Consider the following 17,674-nt stretch of genomic DNA (forward strand, 5'->3'; position numbering starts at 1 on the left):
CTTGCCGTGAATTTCCCCGTGTGTTTCATCATTTACACGAGTATATGAGATTTAACCTATCCCTCTCTCTGGCCGTTTTTCTCGGCCACAAACCTGATTTAACCAAGTAATTCCCCCAAACGTGCACGCGCATCGCCATGTCACATGTAAATTGACCCGCATGGAAACCCCATGATTGAGACAATCAGAAGTATTGTACACGAATACAGTCCTTTGTCAATTCATTAATACGAAAGGCTGTACGGATGTGCAAATTTCCAGTCAACCAGACAAACTTCCAGCTGTCAATCTCGCACTGTGCCAAAAACACTGCAACCTTTCTAGTTTGTCTGTTGGGAAATGTGCACGTCCGTACAGCCTTTCATATTAATTAATTGACAAAGTAATTATTAGATGAATTAACAAATACATTTATGAATTACTTATGAATTGACAAATTTATGGACGAATTGCTGGACAAATTGACCAATTCACAAACTGACAAACTATCAGATGGATAGTTTTGGCACAAATGGCACTCCATAGTAGATCACTAGATCACTAGATCACTACTGAAAATCGTCTGTTGACAGCCTGTGACCAGGATGTGAGCGGTGAAATAAATGAATGTTCAAACAGCGTTTTGGTTCCCAACAAAAATGTCTGTGTTTACTTAATAATAACAAAATAATAAAGCTACCCTTTACCAACGATGGCACTGGGAGCGAAACACAGCGGGGTTTCAGTCACAAAATAATATACACAACAACAATACCACAGGTACAGCGAAAAGTGCTTGGGGTTTCAAGTGAGGTGCTGTGCTGTAGATTAATGCTCCGGGTGATTGTGCTAGCGTTGGCGTTTGTTAGTTAATCCAGTGTAAACGGTTGTATTTACCTAGCTGCGTCTCCTTTGTACCACCCAGCTCCTCCCTGCAATCAGCTCGGCGCCCCTGTTTATCCAATCGCTTCCCGGCCCGCATTATTACACGCTGCTGTGTTGCTTCTCATTGACATCGTTATTATTTACTGTTTTCGCCATCAGGCATTTGGATTACAAAATACAACCATTAAACAACATTTCACCTGGATTATAATTGTCTGTTTATTGATCACCTGCACCTGCACACTGTTGACCACTTTGCCACAATTTCTCATAGAAGATTCTAGCTCTTCTTGAACACTGGAATCTGCCCATATAGAAACGAGAGCCTGCACTTCTCCAGCGCTGCAAGACTGAACTTTTTTCTCTTCTGAATCACTGCCGGTAATGGAAGCCATATTGTTTTGTTTTTTCCAACTCCACTGACTGACGAAACGTAATGATTCCCCTCTAGATGTTTCACTTGCTAACCTGACCTTTGGCTGTATGTTTGCCACACAAGCACATCTTTCTGTTTTTTATTATTTATTTTTTTTTAATTATCTGAACCTACTTGAGCCATATGACATAATGGTAATGATTGGGCATTCCATGAACTCCCGCCCTGAACAAGCCAACTATGCAATCTTATTGGCTACATCCTTTTCTGGTTTGAGTCAGACATCAGAAAACATGGTAGTAAGGCAGGATAAAGAACCAATACAATGCACAGAGTACCTGTTAGATTCTGAAATGACCAATCAGCACTTAGTTTTTGTGTTTTTTTTGTGATTAGAAATGCCATGCATTTTCCTGTGCTCAACGCAGTCTTGACAGAGGATTGAGTAAGGGTATTGCTGAGGAGTGTCTCTCAATTAAATAATACAAAATATGTACAGTATTTTTATTTTATATTCTGAGAAATAAAATGCAAAAGAAGCAACTCACACTACACAACTTTCTGCAGGCAATACAGAAAAAAATGCACCTGGTTGTGAAAGATTACACCCCAGAACAGCAATTAGTAGTAATGAAAATTAGATTTTGGCTGCAGAAGCCAATGAAAGTGTTACTCAGCTGAATCCCAGAACCAATTCTTCATGTTCTTCCACTGCAAGATAAATCATGGATTTGCATGCATCTGTTGCTCTGTCCTTCTTACCTTGGCTTAAAATAAAGTGGTCCACAAGCAGGTTTCTCACAATATTCATTCTCTGGAACTAAACAGTCATTTAGTTCTAATGATCTAACATCGGTGGTTTCGTAGTGACAATGGTGATTCTTCACAGCGTTGGGATACTGTAACTGGAAGAATCTTTCAACAGTGCTTCCTAACCATCAGCTGACAAGAGAGTCATACCGTGGCTATGGCACTGTGGCAAAACTACAAAGTTAGTCAAGAAAAAGGAAGTGTCATAACTCAGATAGATTCAGGTCATAAAGCCATTGTGGATGCTAACAGATGTTACCTAAGCTGTGAAATCTCATTCTTCACCTTGCAAGACAACGACTTGCATTGTGTGGCCATGATACGACACACAAGTCTGTTAACAAAGGCAACTTTTTGGAGTTGCGAGATCTTCTTCTGAAATATGACACATAGTTTAAAGAAAAAGAATGTACTCTGAAGAACAGACAGAAATATGTGGCTGGTCATTACAAAATGAACATTGCCTTTTTTCTGTGTACAGATACATAAGAATACACCATTTTGTTTGCCTATGCGGCCCTTGGACCCCCACATATAATGTGCCTACTTCAGATATTCAATTGCCTACCATTTCTGCGAACCCAATGTCTGCCACTGCATGTTGGCACCAACCAAATTGGTGTACCTGCAATTCCATGGATTAGAACGTTTTCGAGTATGGTTCTCAAGATTGGTTATGTAGTGTGGATATAGCCTAAGTTTTAAACAACAATATATATGTAACATAGCTTATTTCCTGATAATAGTACATGTCTCTATTAAAGTGAAAGTACAGTATAACTAGTATGCTGTTAATATACACAGATAATACAAGTAGATAATGGACAACTATTGCCAGGAACTGAATAGTCATCATGTAATTACATGTATTCTAGGAACATAAAGAGGTGGAAAATACCAAATGCTGTACTAGTGTAAAGCACACCATAATACCATCTCAAATAGATCCCTGGGAAACAACAGTATATAAATAAACTTGAATTCTACAGCGAGGGTCATTATAATTCTACAGTAATGTATATGGCTTACAAAATACTCTCCTTTATAAGAAAGACTCGGTCAAGGTATTACAGGTAATAGGATCCCATCTTACATTTAAAGAGCCAGTATCAACTCTGTACCGTACAAGTTGCTTCCTATCTTTCCGGATCACTTAAATTAACATTCAGTACTTTCCCATCATTTTGAACTGCTTTGGGCAACTACAATCTATCCAGAAGCTTGGTGGTATCTTTACATTTTTGACTGTAGTCCTAGAATAGAGTCTTCATTCTTTCCAATCAGGTAGTATGAGGTGTACCACAATAAAAGCCAATAGATACGCCTACAGTATTATTCTCATAGAACTTTTACAGATAATAACTTCTCAGGTTGCTAGCATACGGGCTGTCTGGCGTCACATCCAGCATTGTTATCTGGAATGAAGGAACTCAACGACTCAATGACCTATCGGTTTTAGATATTTTATTTTTGTATTTTTGGACACAGTTAAAACGCAATTTTTTAATATTTTTAAAATATCCATTTCAAGAATAATTGTATACAGTAAATTAAATAACCACTCTGGTTGTGGGCTTAGCTCACAACCAGTATTCGGTTGTCATTTCATGCCCTGTTCCTAACCAGAAGCATTCTGAACTGTAAACTGAACTGGCATTTAGTCTTTTGAAAACAAGTCGTGTCATTTCAAGTTTCACTTTCAAAAATCAAAAATACAGAAAGGATTCACTCAGGTAACCCAACAAGAGTGGCAAAACCCAGCTTAGAAACATTTTCAAGAGTCAAATTGTAATTGAAAAAGAATCCAGTTACAATACTATGAAGTTTAAACTATAATATGGATGTGGGATCAGATGGCATCCTGTTACTGTACTTTTAGAAATCGACACCCGCTTATAAATTTAAGGATCTTTCAGCTAATCAGAGCACACATTTTGCCCTCTGTGTTCCATGACAGATTATAGAGAAATCCTATTCATGACATCAACCATATCAGCACGGTTGACATATCATACCCGAGTTACCTGTAACTATCAAAATTCAATTCAAATGCAAAGTCAATTCACAATGATGGCATCACAATCGACCACCCATTCTCAGTCATTTAATGGTATTCTCTTTATCAATCTTTTCCCTGTTTTCAATAAAAATGACAATTTACCTGTGGCAGGGTAAAAGCCCTGCACATGTAAATAATGTATTGTTGTGTATATGTATAGTTTCACTGGGCGTGAGCTGGGGTGAAGGATAAGGCAGAAGAAGCAGCAAGGAGCAGTTAGTAGGACAGAATGTGGTCACTGACTGAGGACGACGATGCCGACACATCCCAGGGGCGGAGGACCCAGCAACCGAAAACACATATGAGGGTTATGACTTGGAAAGCCGCCTCTCGAGAGGAGATGAGAGAGGTACCTAGCATCTGAGGCTTCTGTAAGGGGCGCTCGTAAAACCCCTGATTGGCCAAGACGTTACGCTGCCTGGGACCTGAAAATAAGGACAAAGCATAGAGGTTAGTATAGGACTCAGCACGAGTGACCACGTCCTGAAGAGAGGCAGAATAGAACAGAGCCTCGAGTGAGATAAGATGAGCGCAGGAGCTGCGACAGGACAGAGTTTGGCCGGGGGTCCGCTCTGACTCACGTGGTGAGAACCCCCATGAAGGTAAGGGAGGTGGATGCCTAGCCCTGAGGTCGGGGAAGTGAGACTCACTTGCCCCCCATAGACGACCGATGTGAAGGCATGTAAGAAGGTGGAGGAGGGGAGGAGGAGGAAAACAAAATACTAGACAGAAAAGGTGCAGGTGATCAGGTCTTAAATAGTAAATAGATGCTAATTAACGGGAGATTAGAAAATTAAAAGATTAGAAGATTAGAGGCCCCCAGCTCCACGGCCCCTGAACCTCGCAAGCTAACATTTAAAAAAATATTGAAGTGTGCACTATATATAACAAGTTTTTGCATTTGTACAGTACTGTGCAAAAGTTTTAGGCAGGTGTGAAAAAATGCTGTAAAGTAAGAATGCTTTCAAAAACAGACATGTTAATAGATTATATTTATCAATTAACTAAATGCAAAGTGAGTGAACAGAAGAAAAATCTAAATCAAATCCATATATGGTGTGACCACCCTTTGCCTTCAAAACAGCATCAATTCTTCTAGGTACACTTGCACAAAGTCAGGGATTTTGTAGGCATATAGTCAGGTGTATGTTTAAACAATTATACCAAACAGGTGCTAATGATCATCAATTCAATATGTAGGTTGAAACACAATCATTAACTGAAACAGAAACAGCTGTGTAGGAGGAATAAAACTGGGTGAGGAACAGCCAAACTCAGCTTACAAGGTGAGGTTGCTGAAGACAGTTTACTGTCAAAAGTCATACACCATGGCAAGACTGAGCACAGCAACAAGACACAAGGTAGTTATGCTGCATCAGCAAGGTCTCTCCCAGGCAGAAATTTCAAGGCAGACAGGGGTTTCCAGATGTGCTGTCCAAGCTCTTTTGAAGAATCACAAAGAAACGGGCAACGTTGAGGACCGTAGACGCAGTGGTCGGCCAAGGAAACTTACTGCAGCAGATGAAAGACACATCATGCTTACTTCCCTTCGCAATAGGAAGATGTTCAGCAGTGCCATCAGCTCAGAATTGGCAGAAAACAGTGGGATCCTGGTACACCCATCTACTGTCCGGAGAAGTCTGGTCAAAAGTGGCCTTCATGGAAGACTCGCGGCCAAAAAGCCATACCTCCGACGTGGAAACAAGGCCAAGCGACTCAACTATGCACGAAAACACAGGAACTGGGGTGCAGAAAAATGGCAGCAGGTGCTCTGGATTGATGAGTCAAATTTTTAAATATTTGGCTGTAGCAGAAGGCAGTTTGTTTGCCGAAGGGCTGGAGAGCGGTACACGAATGAGTGTCTGCAGGCAACAGTGAAGCATGGTGGAGGTTCCTTGCAAGTTTGGGGCTGCATTTCTGCAAATGGAGTTGGGGATTTGGTCAGAATTAATGGTCTCCTCAATGCTGAGAAGTACAGGCAGATACTTATCCAACATGCAATACCATCAGGGAGGCATCTGATTGGCCCCAAATTTATTCTGCAGCATGACAACGACCCCAAACATACAGCGAAAGTCATTAAGAACTATCTTCAGCGTAAAGAAGAACAAGGAGTCCTGGAAGTGATGGTATGGCCCCCACAGAGCCCTGATCTCAACATCATCGAGTCTGTCTGGGATTACATGAAGAGAGAGAAGCAACTGAGGCTGCCTAAATCCACAGAAGAGCTGTGGTTAGTTCTCCAAGATGTTTGGGCCAACCTACCTGCCGAGTTCCTTCAAAAACTGTGTGCAAGTGTACCTAGAAGAATTGATGCTGTTTTGAAGGCAAAGGGTGGTCACACCAAATATTGATTTGATGTTGATTTTTCTTCTGTTCACTCACTTTGCATTTTGTTAATTGACAAATATATCTATTTTTGAAAGCATTCTTACCTTACACCATTTTTTCACACCTGCCTAAAACTTTTGCACAGTACTGTATATAAAGTTTTGAATTTAAGTTTGGTAAGGATGGAGTTAAATCCAACTCTGCCAAATCCATGTGCGGCATGTGGCTGGGGCTTAATTGACTAATTGATGATCAATTAAGCCCAGTCACATGGTATAAAAAAGGAACTGGAAAGCCACTTCTTTTGTTCTAGTTCCAGCAAATGTACAGCCTCACTACTGCGTGGGTGCGTGAACAGTTTATTTTAGTGTGTCACAGAGTAGGTTCTGGAGCAGGACCTCCCTTTTAGTGGGAGCAGTGCTAAGCCAGTGTTTGGTAAACTTTTGTTAGCTGTTTTCTCACTGTATTTTCTTTTGCATTTTGGAGTTATTATTTTGGTTACACTCTGTATGTGTATGTCCTCCTGCACTAGGGCTATCATTGCTGGTACCCTAGTGGTGGCCACCTGTCACTGCAACTTTCTGTTTATTTGAATAAAACCTAGACGCCTGAGTGGCGTTGTCAACTGCATCCCTGTCTTTCTCTCATCATTCAGCGGACACCCACAACAAAAGTAGCAGGTACTAAGTCCCCCCTGTTACACTACCAAGTAAAGGTTGGCAGTGATTAAAAAAACATATCTAGTAGAGGTTAAACTAATAAAGCAGTATGTAATAGTTAACAGACTGCGAGTGTCTGTGTATGGGCCGTGTCTGCACTAGCAGGGTATAAACTCAGTCCATTCACTTCTACTCGAGCTGTTATTACCCACATAAGCAGATGTTCACCATTCTATAACCCTACACTATGACATTTTTTCATCGAGTAATGTGTTATTTGTGCACGTTATACAAAAGACAACTCTATCCTGTGCAAAATACTTGGTTGGGTTGCTTGTTTTAGAAAAATTATGTAACCTGTTACACAGGAATTGAATGACAGTACTGTTGAAAGACACATGAGCTGTTGAGTGTTGTTTTCACAGATGACGACATCTTCAGCTTTCAACATAGCCCATAGGCTGCCCTGTGGAAATGTTTATCTTTTGTTGCACAGGACACCATGTACATTAAATCAGAACAGATAAGCCGATTAAAAGACAAAATGTTATACCTAGAAATCAAATACCTGGCTTTTTCAAACTGTTCATATGTCTTTAACAGTTTAAGGTCCTGGCATTTTGTTTGACTCTCTGGTTTGCCTTCTACATCATTTATGTCAAAAGTCTTTATTAAAACACAAATATCAACTTCAAATTGTTTTTTTTTTTTTTAAAAAAAGGTCTTGCCAAGATAGAAATGTCTGCCCTGAATCTATCTTCCACATGTGTCCTCTGGTGCTGGTTTCTGTGCAGTATTCCCTGAGCAGCTACACCCTCTTGGTTTGAGTGTTGTGTAAATTGTAAGAGCTTGCTAGTTATACCATGATCATGAAAAAGAGCAGGGGTCCTAGCTCCACTCCCTACTCAGTACATTTCCCCAGCTTGAGGTTACTCCCCTTCAAACTACTTTCTGCTTAACCGGTTATTAGAAAGTGTGCCAAAAGGATGTGACTGTGTATTTTGGAAAATATATTTAAAGGGAGAATGTAGTTACATCCGCCATGCCACATGGGTAAACTGCAAATCTGACACAACTGAATACTGAAATTCCACACTGACAGATCCCCTTTTGCTTCCATCCATCCATCCATTATCACTAACCGCTTACTCCTTTACAGGGTTGTGGTGAGCCAGAGCCTAACCCGGCATACACAGGGCGCAAGGCAAGACTACACCCTGGATGGGATGCCAGTCCATTGCAGGGCACCACACACACACAGAGGGCAATTTAGAGTGACCAATCAACCTGGACAGCATGTCTTTGGACTGTGGGAAGAAACCGGAGTACCCGGAGAAAATCCACACGAACACGGGGAGAACATGCAAACTCCACGCAGGCAGTACCATAGGCTGGATTCGAACCCAGGACCCTGGTGCTGTGAGGCAGCAGTGCTAACCACTACGCCACCGTGCCACCCCCCTTTTGCTACCATCAGGGTAAAATAGGGAGAAACCCTCCCCACTCAAAAAATAAGAATCACAAAAATAACAGATCAGACCACTAAAACATTACAGACTGACTAAGTTGCAAAACAGAGTTCTATGTAAGAAATCTTTAAATACAGCAGTTCTCCATTAGATAAATGGACCCAGTTGTAATTCTCTAACCCCATACTAAAATAACGTTGTGTCACTGAGGTTCTGACATCACTGTCTTTTAAATACCCCCAATTTGTCTTAGAGCAAGTTCTTCAGTGTTGAAATGAGTTTTGGCTTTTCATATTCTTAGATATCTGGGTAATGTGGTCTTTACTCCTAATTAGTAAAGTGTGAAGGATTTTATAATGTCATTAAGAGGAATGTGCACATGCTCATTTGGTGTGTATTACATTAACATTACACAGTTGTAAATGACACTAGGTGTCAATTTTGCTGGTTGAAATTTATTATTTTATTTAATTTGTAAATGTTCTTATATTGGCCACAATTACTATTGGATTATCTCATAGGATGAGACTTTGGTCTAATTGCCTTGTAAATAATGTGTTCTTTTAAAATTATACAAATTCAAGTAATGTCTCTAAATACTCAACTTATTCATTTTTGTTCAATGGATTACTTACTTTTTTCTTTTGGAAATACACATTTTTTTAATGCCACACTTCTAAAAGAACAAATATCCTATATATTCTTTTGAAAAGCACACTGCTTATTTGAGTGTGACTCAATATTGCCATCTCCTGTTGAGATGGGGTAGGGCAAATGATGTGAATATTTCCCCTGTATTATAAACCCTGAACTATATCATTTTATGCATTGCTGCAAGTATTTAAGGTCCTCTTCAATTTGCTGTGTTCGTCTAGCATATTTTACAGCGGAAACAAGCATGCAAGGTCTGATCTGCTTTGATTTCATATTGATCAGTTTTAAACTGTGTTTTCTCTTCATAAACAGTTAACTGTTGTAGTCTGGCCCAACACACAAGGACTAGTTAGCCTTAAAAAGACAACCTTCAAAACAAAACAACATATTTTGGTTTTGTTTTGTTAATACATTTATTAGTTACAGTGATGGAATTATAAGCAGCTGAAAATTAAAATAAAAACAATTGAATCATGCCGGGCCAATGGAGTCACAGATACAGTGAGCAGGTTGAACGGGATCAGTCCTCATCGCTTCCCAGATCCACAGGGTTGAAATCTGGGTCGTCCTCTTCCAGCTCTAAATCATCCATGTCTTGAAACAAAGACTCATCCACTTCCACGTTGTTGCCAGCTGGAATGCAATCACAGGCAGAGCATTTCAGTTTATACAGTTCACAACTCCTTTGGGAAATAGCATAAGCAGAACAAAATGCAAGCTGCACATTTCTACATTACCTTCTTCCAAAAACTGAATATCGGATGTGTCAAGATTATGGTCTCTTTCAAACAGTTGTTTCCCTACAAAAAAATAACAAAAAAAAAAGTGGAAGATTTTATTATGAGTCTATAGTCATTCTCTATTGGGAAATCACCTAGCTGCAACATTAACTAGTCAGTGTGCCAACAGTATGAGTGACGACAGCCAAACAGTCAAATATTTAACCTAATTTAAACCTGTTTTTTAAACTTATTAATTAAAAATTCCCAATGGCAGAAAACAAGTGTGAGTCATCAGTACATGATAACAGTAAGGTAAGAAATACAAACTATTTATTGTTGTTAACCGAGCTTTGGGTTCTTATAGCTGCATAAAAATGTGAGTTTAAAAATAATTTAGTTAAAAAGATTATTGTACTGTAGTAAGAAAGACTGAACAATAAAGAAAAAAAATAACATTTGTTTATTTTTTTCTTTGGTGTTTCAAAAATTCGGAGAAGCTGTTTCCAAGACATCGACTTCAATAGTGCGCCGGAGATGTTTAAAATTGCTGACGATATAAAGTAAACTTTTTTTTTTTCTTGAATGTATTAAGGCTGCTAGGAGTCTACAGCTTCTACGCATCAGCATGCTGAAGTCAGGGTACCACTGTGATCAAATGAGAAGGACTGTTTCAAGGATAACTGCCATTATGCATTACAGTTAAGAAGTGAAAAAAGGAGCTACAGGTCTGAAATTCAGCCTGTGCCCTGCACAAAATCATAACATAGCAAGGTTTCTCCAAAGCAGTAACAGCAAGTAACAAGTTCAATACAAAACCTGAGGGTTAACTTACCAGTAAGTTTAGACTTCAAAGCTTCCTCCTCTTTCTGTTTTTTTCTGTTTAGTTCTGCCATCTCCAGTTCAAATTTTGCTTTCCAAGACAGAAAGTTTTCTATCGTGACAATAGTGCCATGGAATTGTACCTGTAGCAAAATCAAAAATACAAGAAAAAAAAGAAAATAATGAGACATGCAAAATCACCATGACCTACATCCACAGTATAAACATGGCAAGCAGGCAGAAGAGAATCTGATAATCTCAAATACTATAGTGCTAAAGAGCCTAAAAAATGCAGCTCTCTCTGTATATATAAAACTCTCCAGTGTGAAATACGTATATTCATAAAACCACCTTATATATATATATATATATATATATATATATATATATATATATATATATATATATATATATATAAAAGATTTAACACAGTTGTTCTAAGTCCATGATAAACCCAAGAGCACAGCACTTTAGCATTACTTTTGTTTTTTAAAAATCATGCAAAGGTGAATTTAATATAAATACAGGAAGTGTGTAAGCTATTTTTTTTTTTTTTTTTTTTTTTACTGTGCAGTGGATTCTGGTCCATATTGCAGTTCCATATTGTGAAGTCACCTAGCAGCAACATCAACTTATCAACATCACTGTATGCCAATCACTGGAATGACGAACAGTAAGGTGAGCAATACAGTATTTATTGTTTACTGTGCATGTCTAATGTTATCAGGAATATACACCCTTTATACATTTCAGTTTAGTTTCAATTTATAATCTACTACTGCTGCAAGTTGTTACAAGAACTGCGAACACAGCTAGAACTATGAAACGAGACCGCAAACAAGTTATCCTCCAACTTCAAAAACACACAATCATAGACAAAAACTGAATATTCAAGTAGACAATAATGTTTCAAACACTACAGGCATTAGGTCAGGGGTGCAGAATTTTGGGAAAAAAACTTCTTGTCCAAGGGACAAAATGCTAGAAAAATCTACTTCACCCTGCCCGTCGCACAAAAAAACACACAAAAGTAGAATATCATTTGTAGGATTTTGCTTTAACAGTGAACACAATCAATCAGTGATTAATAACCATGTTTACTTCATGTAAGATAAAAAGTAGCAGCATTATCACTGGCACTAGGTTTACAAGTCTCTTTTTCAATGCTTTTTTTCTTTATCCTGACTTTTTCCTGAACCCAAAGTTGACAGTTAAAACTACAGCTATCCCCTAATGATTTATTTAAACGTGATCTATACAGCATACTTACCTTGCGCAGAAAAAAATAAAACATGCTGCTACCTTAGTTTCAGGAATAATGGCAATTCACTTAAAATAATAAACCATGCAGCCTTATAAAGACACATGGGAATATGAACCACATACATTACTGGCAGTCTGTAGTTTTTATAAGGTTTTTGGAGAGGATACATCATGTGTCAATTGAAGCCCCCCTGAGTTATATTTTTCTATCTATGGGAGCAGATTGTCAGATAAAATGCCAAAACAGAACACAAAATATTTTTCTTCACTAGGCTTCTGAATGATAGACAGCCCATAGTTTCTGTATATTGACGTCACTAAATGGGACCTGTCTTTCCACAACAGCTATAATGCTATCTACAGTAAATGTGTTATTTTGCAGACACGGCTCAAAGGTACTCTTAATTACTCACGAGTGTTTTGTAAAAGTTAGTAAAATGACAATACACAAATATGTAATTTATTTAAAAAGCATCCGATTCATAAGATGTAAAACACTGAAACATGTTTTATTTTTTGCTATATTCTCTGGCGGTTGCCAGCTGTAAGATATTTTGTACAGTACTGCATGTGACAGGGTTTGTGAATTAAAGGGATATGTATATGCAAGTACATAGTTTTGGTTTGAGGTTTAGAGATACTAATTTTTAAATATTTGTGTGTATGTGCTAGACTTCTGCAATTCACAGTTTTCAGAAACTTACGTGGCTCTCTAGAAATCTACCCTGAGTGTTTTGTCCAACGGCAACATAGAACAGTCAAACGTGTTGTGCCTCAAACAAATCTTGTTGTCCAGGACCTCAGGTGATATGAATTCCACACTCCTGTAGCTGTAGTGATCTACAGTACCTAAACATACAACTGTGCAAAATGAATAAAGGAGAAACCTTCTGAAAGTGAAGGTTTACATTTTGACTTAATTTGTTCAAAGTGGATTTCTGGTCATACAGATTTTGTTTCCAGTCCTTCAAATACATGCGACTCCACCCACATACAGACCTTTTCTGCCTCTTCTGCTTCTAGTTCTTTCTTCATCTTCTCCTCCTCTCGTCGGTTCTTAATTTGATCTACAACTTCATTTAATTTTTCTTGCACTGCAGTCAATAGTGTGAATATCATTACCATGCCCAAGTTTTCTTCCGCCTGTAGAAATGGAAATTTAGAGGACAGGGGGTGCATTTTAGTTAGGCAAAAGCTGTTGCTAAGATCACAATACATATTGTATGACAATATCCAGGTCACAATATGTGTGATGGTCCTAATGACCTACTTTGTATATGTAACAAGATGTAATCACTTTGTCAGGGACTGTTCAATGCATCACCACTATATTTATTATATACCACATATCAGAAATCAGAGTGAAGTATCTGCCAAATTTCTAGTACATCTTATCCTGTGTACAGATGTCATCCTGTGCATAGAATACCACACCCAAAAATCTAAACAAAACTAAAAAACACAAACCTGGTACCTTTTGTAAAATTGATTTATCCTATTAACTAAACTATATTTAAATTGTGATGAACTAGACACTAGTTTCTTAAAAAGAATATTACCAAAATCGCAAACAAACTTTTAAAAACACACGTTTCTCCGGTATCACTTTTGTTATTAAATAATAGTCTCAACATGACTATGGTGATTCATTTTGGACTAAACCACTTCATGATTTAGGAAGAGGGGGAAGATTTTTTTTCATTTTAAAGCTATTCTGGAGTACCATCTTCATTTGTGTAATTTATAATAATTTAATAAGTTGTGTGTAGGGCGTCTCCGATTGTATGAGAGACGTCATTTCGTAGTTTGTGCAGCCAAAACCAGTCAGTTGAGCTTCACAGTCCTCTCGCCCAAACTTCACAAGATGGCATGGCTTATACAATAAAAGACACCCTACACACAACGTATTAACTTAACACAGATACAGGTCCCCTAAGTAAACCTTTGTGTCCACATTCAAAATCTGTCCCCAGCTAGAACTTCTTGACAGAACAACCCGAAAGTAGATATTTACTGATATGACCACAAACCCATGTTGAACATGGCTCTTACTCATGGTAAACAAGGTCTGATATGCCTTAGTCAAATGTTGATGCATTTAAACAAAATAGGGTTGTTTCTGCAGCACAGGGACCAGCTACAATAGTATGTTTTCCAAAGCTGGTACGGCACACATTGGTGATAAAGAGTATATTGTTGGGGTATTCCTTAATAATAACAGGCTTACCTGCTGTTGTATTAATGTCAAAATGTCTGCGACATCACTGTCTTCAAGGTTCTCTGTCTCCAGAATTTCATAAAGCGGAGGTTCATCTGGATATTTGTTTACGTACGTAAACTTGAAGTTTACCTGGACCGCTAAGAATAATGATTACACGGAGAGGAGATATAACCGGCTGCATTAAAAAGCAGATTAAACACTTGAACTTCACTCTATAATATGTATACCATGGGATACCACAAATATATCAGCCCTGATTACAACATGTGCACATGTTTACTTTTCTATTGATACAATTCCATTATCTATAGTTCTGTCTATGGTCCATACACTGTAATAATGTAACAGATTCATAGTACTTTTCTCAGGGGAAAAAAAAAACCCCACAGCAAACCCTTCTGTTAAGAATGATTGGTTTTACTAAAAATAGGGTTACAATCACAGCAATGATGGAATACTGCTCTGCATTACAAAATATGGGCATGTAATACATCATGCAAATACAGCCGAATGAAATAAAACAATAAAAGAAACACGGCAATTGTTTGTGGGTTTGCCGAAACCTGGGCCGACTGCTTAACTGTCTGGCTATATTCGGACAGTTCTGCCTGATTGTAGTTGGCAGCGCCCTGGTGAGGGACACGTTCTCCAGGTATACCCTTGGTCCCATGAGCACTCAAGGCCGACCGAATACTGTAGTCTACCATAGCATCATTGCGGATCAAGTCCACCCAACAATGCTGCACAGGTGGTCACTTTCAACGGTAATGCACTCATCCACGTGAACTTGCATGATAGAGACTTCAGATAGCTTCCATGGCAACCACTATCACATGCTATTTTTGAGCATATCTGAATGACTCATCTATCATTACAATTCTCTGCCTACACCTCTGCACCAATTATGTGAAATATTAACGACCTAATGGATTAATATCCCTCGAGACCCCTTCCAGGACTTTGGAGGCTATGCCACATCGTGTTAAGGCTGTAATCTGACAAAGTGGTTGCCCAGCCTGATATTAGGTACAGGTCCTCATAAAGTGGCAGTGAATATACCCAACATAGATTTGACAACTAAAGCCATTAAAAGACCAGTGCTTAATTTTAATAAGTCTTAAGAACCATGGTATGATTCTTATATGGAATTTCCTATAAACCAATGGATTCAGTTCATTAAGCCTACTTACTCTCGTCATTCTCTCCTGCATCTGAAGTCACAGTGATTGTAAAACTTGTTGGGTTTTTTGATAGCACTGCAAAAGGAAACAAGAAAGAAAAAGATTGTATCTGTACCCATCCTGGCTAAAAAAAAAAAAAAACAATGACACGCATTTACTTACAGTTTCATAACAATAATCGTTATTATTATTGACAGAAATACTATAGAATTTACTTAAAAAGCACAGGATTAATCCTTAAAAAGCACAGGTTTGTACTTGTATTTATGTAACATACCGGTGTGTTTGCCAGACAGCAAAATGCAATGGTTAGCATTTAAAATCAATCAATCAATAAATAAATTATATTATACATTATATATATATATATATATATATATATATATATATATATATATATATATATATATATATATATTAATTAAACGGATTTGGCGTTAATTGAACATCGCCACGTTAGTATTTCTTCTTATATATATATACATTAAAATAGTGAATAAACTGTCAGCGTGTGACACGTTTTCTCTTTCTGCAGTCTGGACTTTCATTTTTTCTTTTTTTTTTTGTATCTACCTGTAAACGAATCCGGATAAATTGATTCTAAAGCCTCCACTTCGTTCCTCTGCTCCTCTCCGTAGTCCGTCATTTTTTTCCACAATTTTCCATTGATTAATACATTAAAATATTGCAACTGATTTACCCTGCTACCAGCAGAGAGAACGCAGGCCCAAGCAAGATCTATTTCTCGACAATGACAGGTAAGTTCTGAACAGGCTAGCGTGCCGCGTCTGCCAATTAAATCTGTTATCTGGAATATATTTTCAAGAATGACCACACCGTGTATTCAACATTGATTACGTGTTTCTAATATTAATCTTAACTTGGTTTCCATAAATGTAATATCCACTGTATCAGAAAGAGTAACTACTGATCGCGCGTTCGTGGATAGATTAATCGGGTCTGTTTTAATCACGTGTTGAGTGACAATGTTGACGTCTGAAACATTGGGAGGTGAAGGTGATGGCTGCGTTCACGTACGCATATTTTCCTAATGCTGCTCAGATTCTGCGCAGATTTTATGCAAAACCTGTACAAAGTTTGCCATCTGCGTGCACTCATCCGGAAAATACGTCACCAGGTCACGCATCTCCCAACAGGTACTTCGCTGGAGCGGCCGCGACTCAAAACAATGGACGAGCGTTGGCTGACAAAGAAGTGTGTAGGCAAGCAGATACAATCCTCACTCCATGTGCTACTGCCACCTAGTCAGGGGGTGTGAATCACCTTCGAGTCATGTCATTAATTACACTATGTAACACAATTTTTGTTCCTGGGTAATAAGTGTTATTTCCTAATTGCTTATGCCTTAAAAGTATAGAAAATGGCTATTATTCCTCACAAACTTTGCTTTTGTGACCAGGACAATGATATTTTGAAATGTACCTATTTCCAATGAGAAAACAGGTGAATTTGTGTCTTTTCGTTCACATAAAGTCAGAAAAAAACAACATATGAATCCAAATTAACATGTATTTATACTAAAGTAATACAAAAATGACTACAAAAGATTTAGAAGTAAGTAGTTGTTCGAGATTTACGATTATACTGTAAATCACTTTCACGAATCAGCCCCCAAATGTAGTCTCCCATCATGTTCTCGTTATACTGTCCTTGGTAGCGGCGTTCAAAGTCCAGTATATCCTGGTGGAAGCGCTCGCCTTGCTCCTCCGAGTACGCTCCCATGTTCTCCTTGAATTTATCAAGATGAGCATCAAGGATATGGACTCTGAGGGACATCCTACAGCCCATTGTGCCGTAGTTCTTCACCAGAGTCTCAACCAGCTCCACATAGTTTTCGGCCTTGTGATTGCCCAGGAAGCCCCCGAACCACTGCGACAAAGCTGTTCCAAGCCGCTTTCTCCTTACTAGTGAGCTTCTTGGGGAATTCATTGCACTCCAGGATCTTCTTTATCTGTGGTCCGACGAAGACACCGGCTTTGACCTTTGCCTCAGACAGCTTAAGGAAGAAGTCTTGAAGGTACTTGAAGGCTGCCGACTCCTTATCTAGAGCTCTGACAAATTGTTTCAGAAGGCCCAATTTGATGTGCAGTGGTGGCATCAGCACCTTCCGGGGGTCCACCAGTGGCTCCCACTTGACGTTGTTCCTCCCCACAGAGAACTCGGTCCGCTGTGGCCAGTCCCGCCTGTGGTAGTGCGCCTTGGTGTCCCTGCTGTCCCAAAGGCAA

The 17,674-nt window shown here is 38.7% G+C and overlaps 1 protein-coding gene across 1 annotated transcript; it reads right to left on the reverse strand.

Moving 5' to 3' along the window:
- Positions 1-9,571: 9,571 nt before the first annotated feature.
- rwdd1 (RWD domain containing 1) lies at positions 9,572-16,464 on the reverse strand. Its single transcript, XM_034017248.3, has 7 exons — positions 16,002-16,464; positions 15,438-15,503; positions 14,254-14,384; positions 13,026-13,169; positions 10,777-10,906; positions 9,960-10,022; positions 9,572-9,855 (listed from the first exon to the last, which is right to left on the reverse strand). Exons 1-7 carry the CDS (start codon positions 16,072-16,074, stop codon positions 9,743-9,745), a joined length of 720 nt encoding a protein of 239 aa, XP_033873139.2. The 5' UTR covers positions 16,075-16,464; the 3' UTR covers positions 9,572-9,742.
- Positions 16,465-17,674: the final 1,210 nt, after the last annotated feature.

Source organism: Acipenser ruthenus, chromosome 6 (genome assembly GCF_902713425.1).
Source record: "Acipenser ruthenus chromosome 6, fAciRut3.2 maternal haplotype, whole genome shotgun sequence".
Taxonomy (NCBI): Eukaryota; Metazoa; Chordata; class Actinopteri; order Acipenseriformes; family Acipenseridae; genus Acipenser; species Acipenser ruthenus.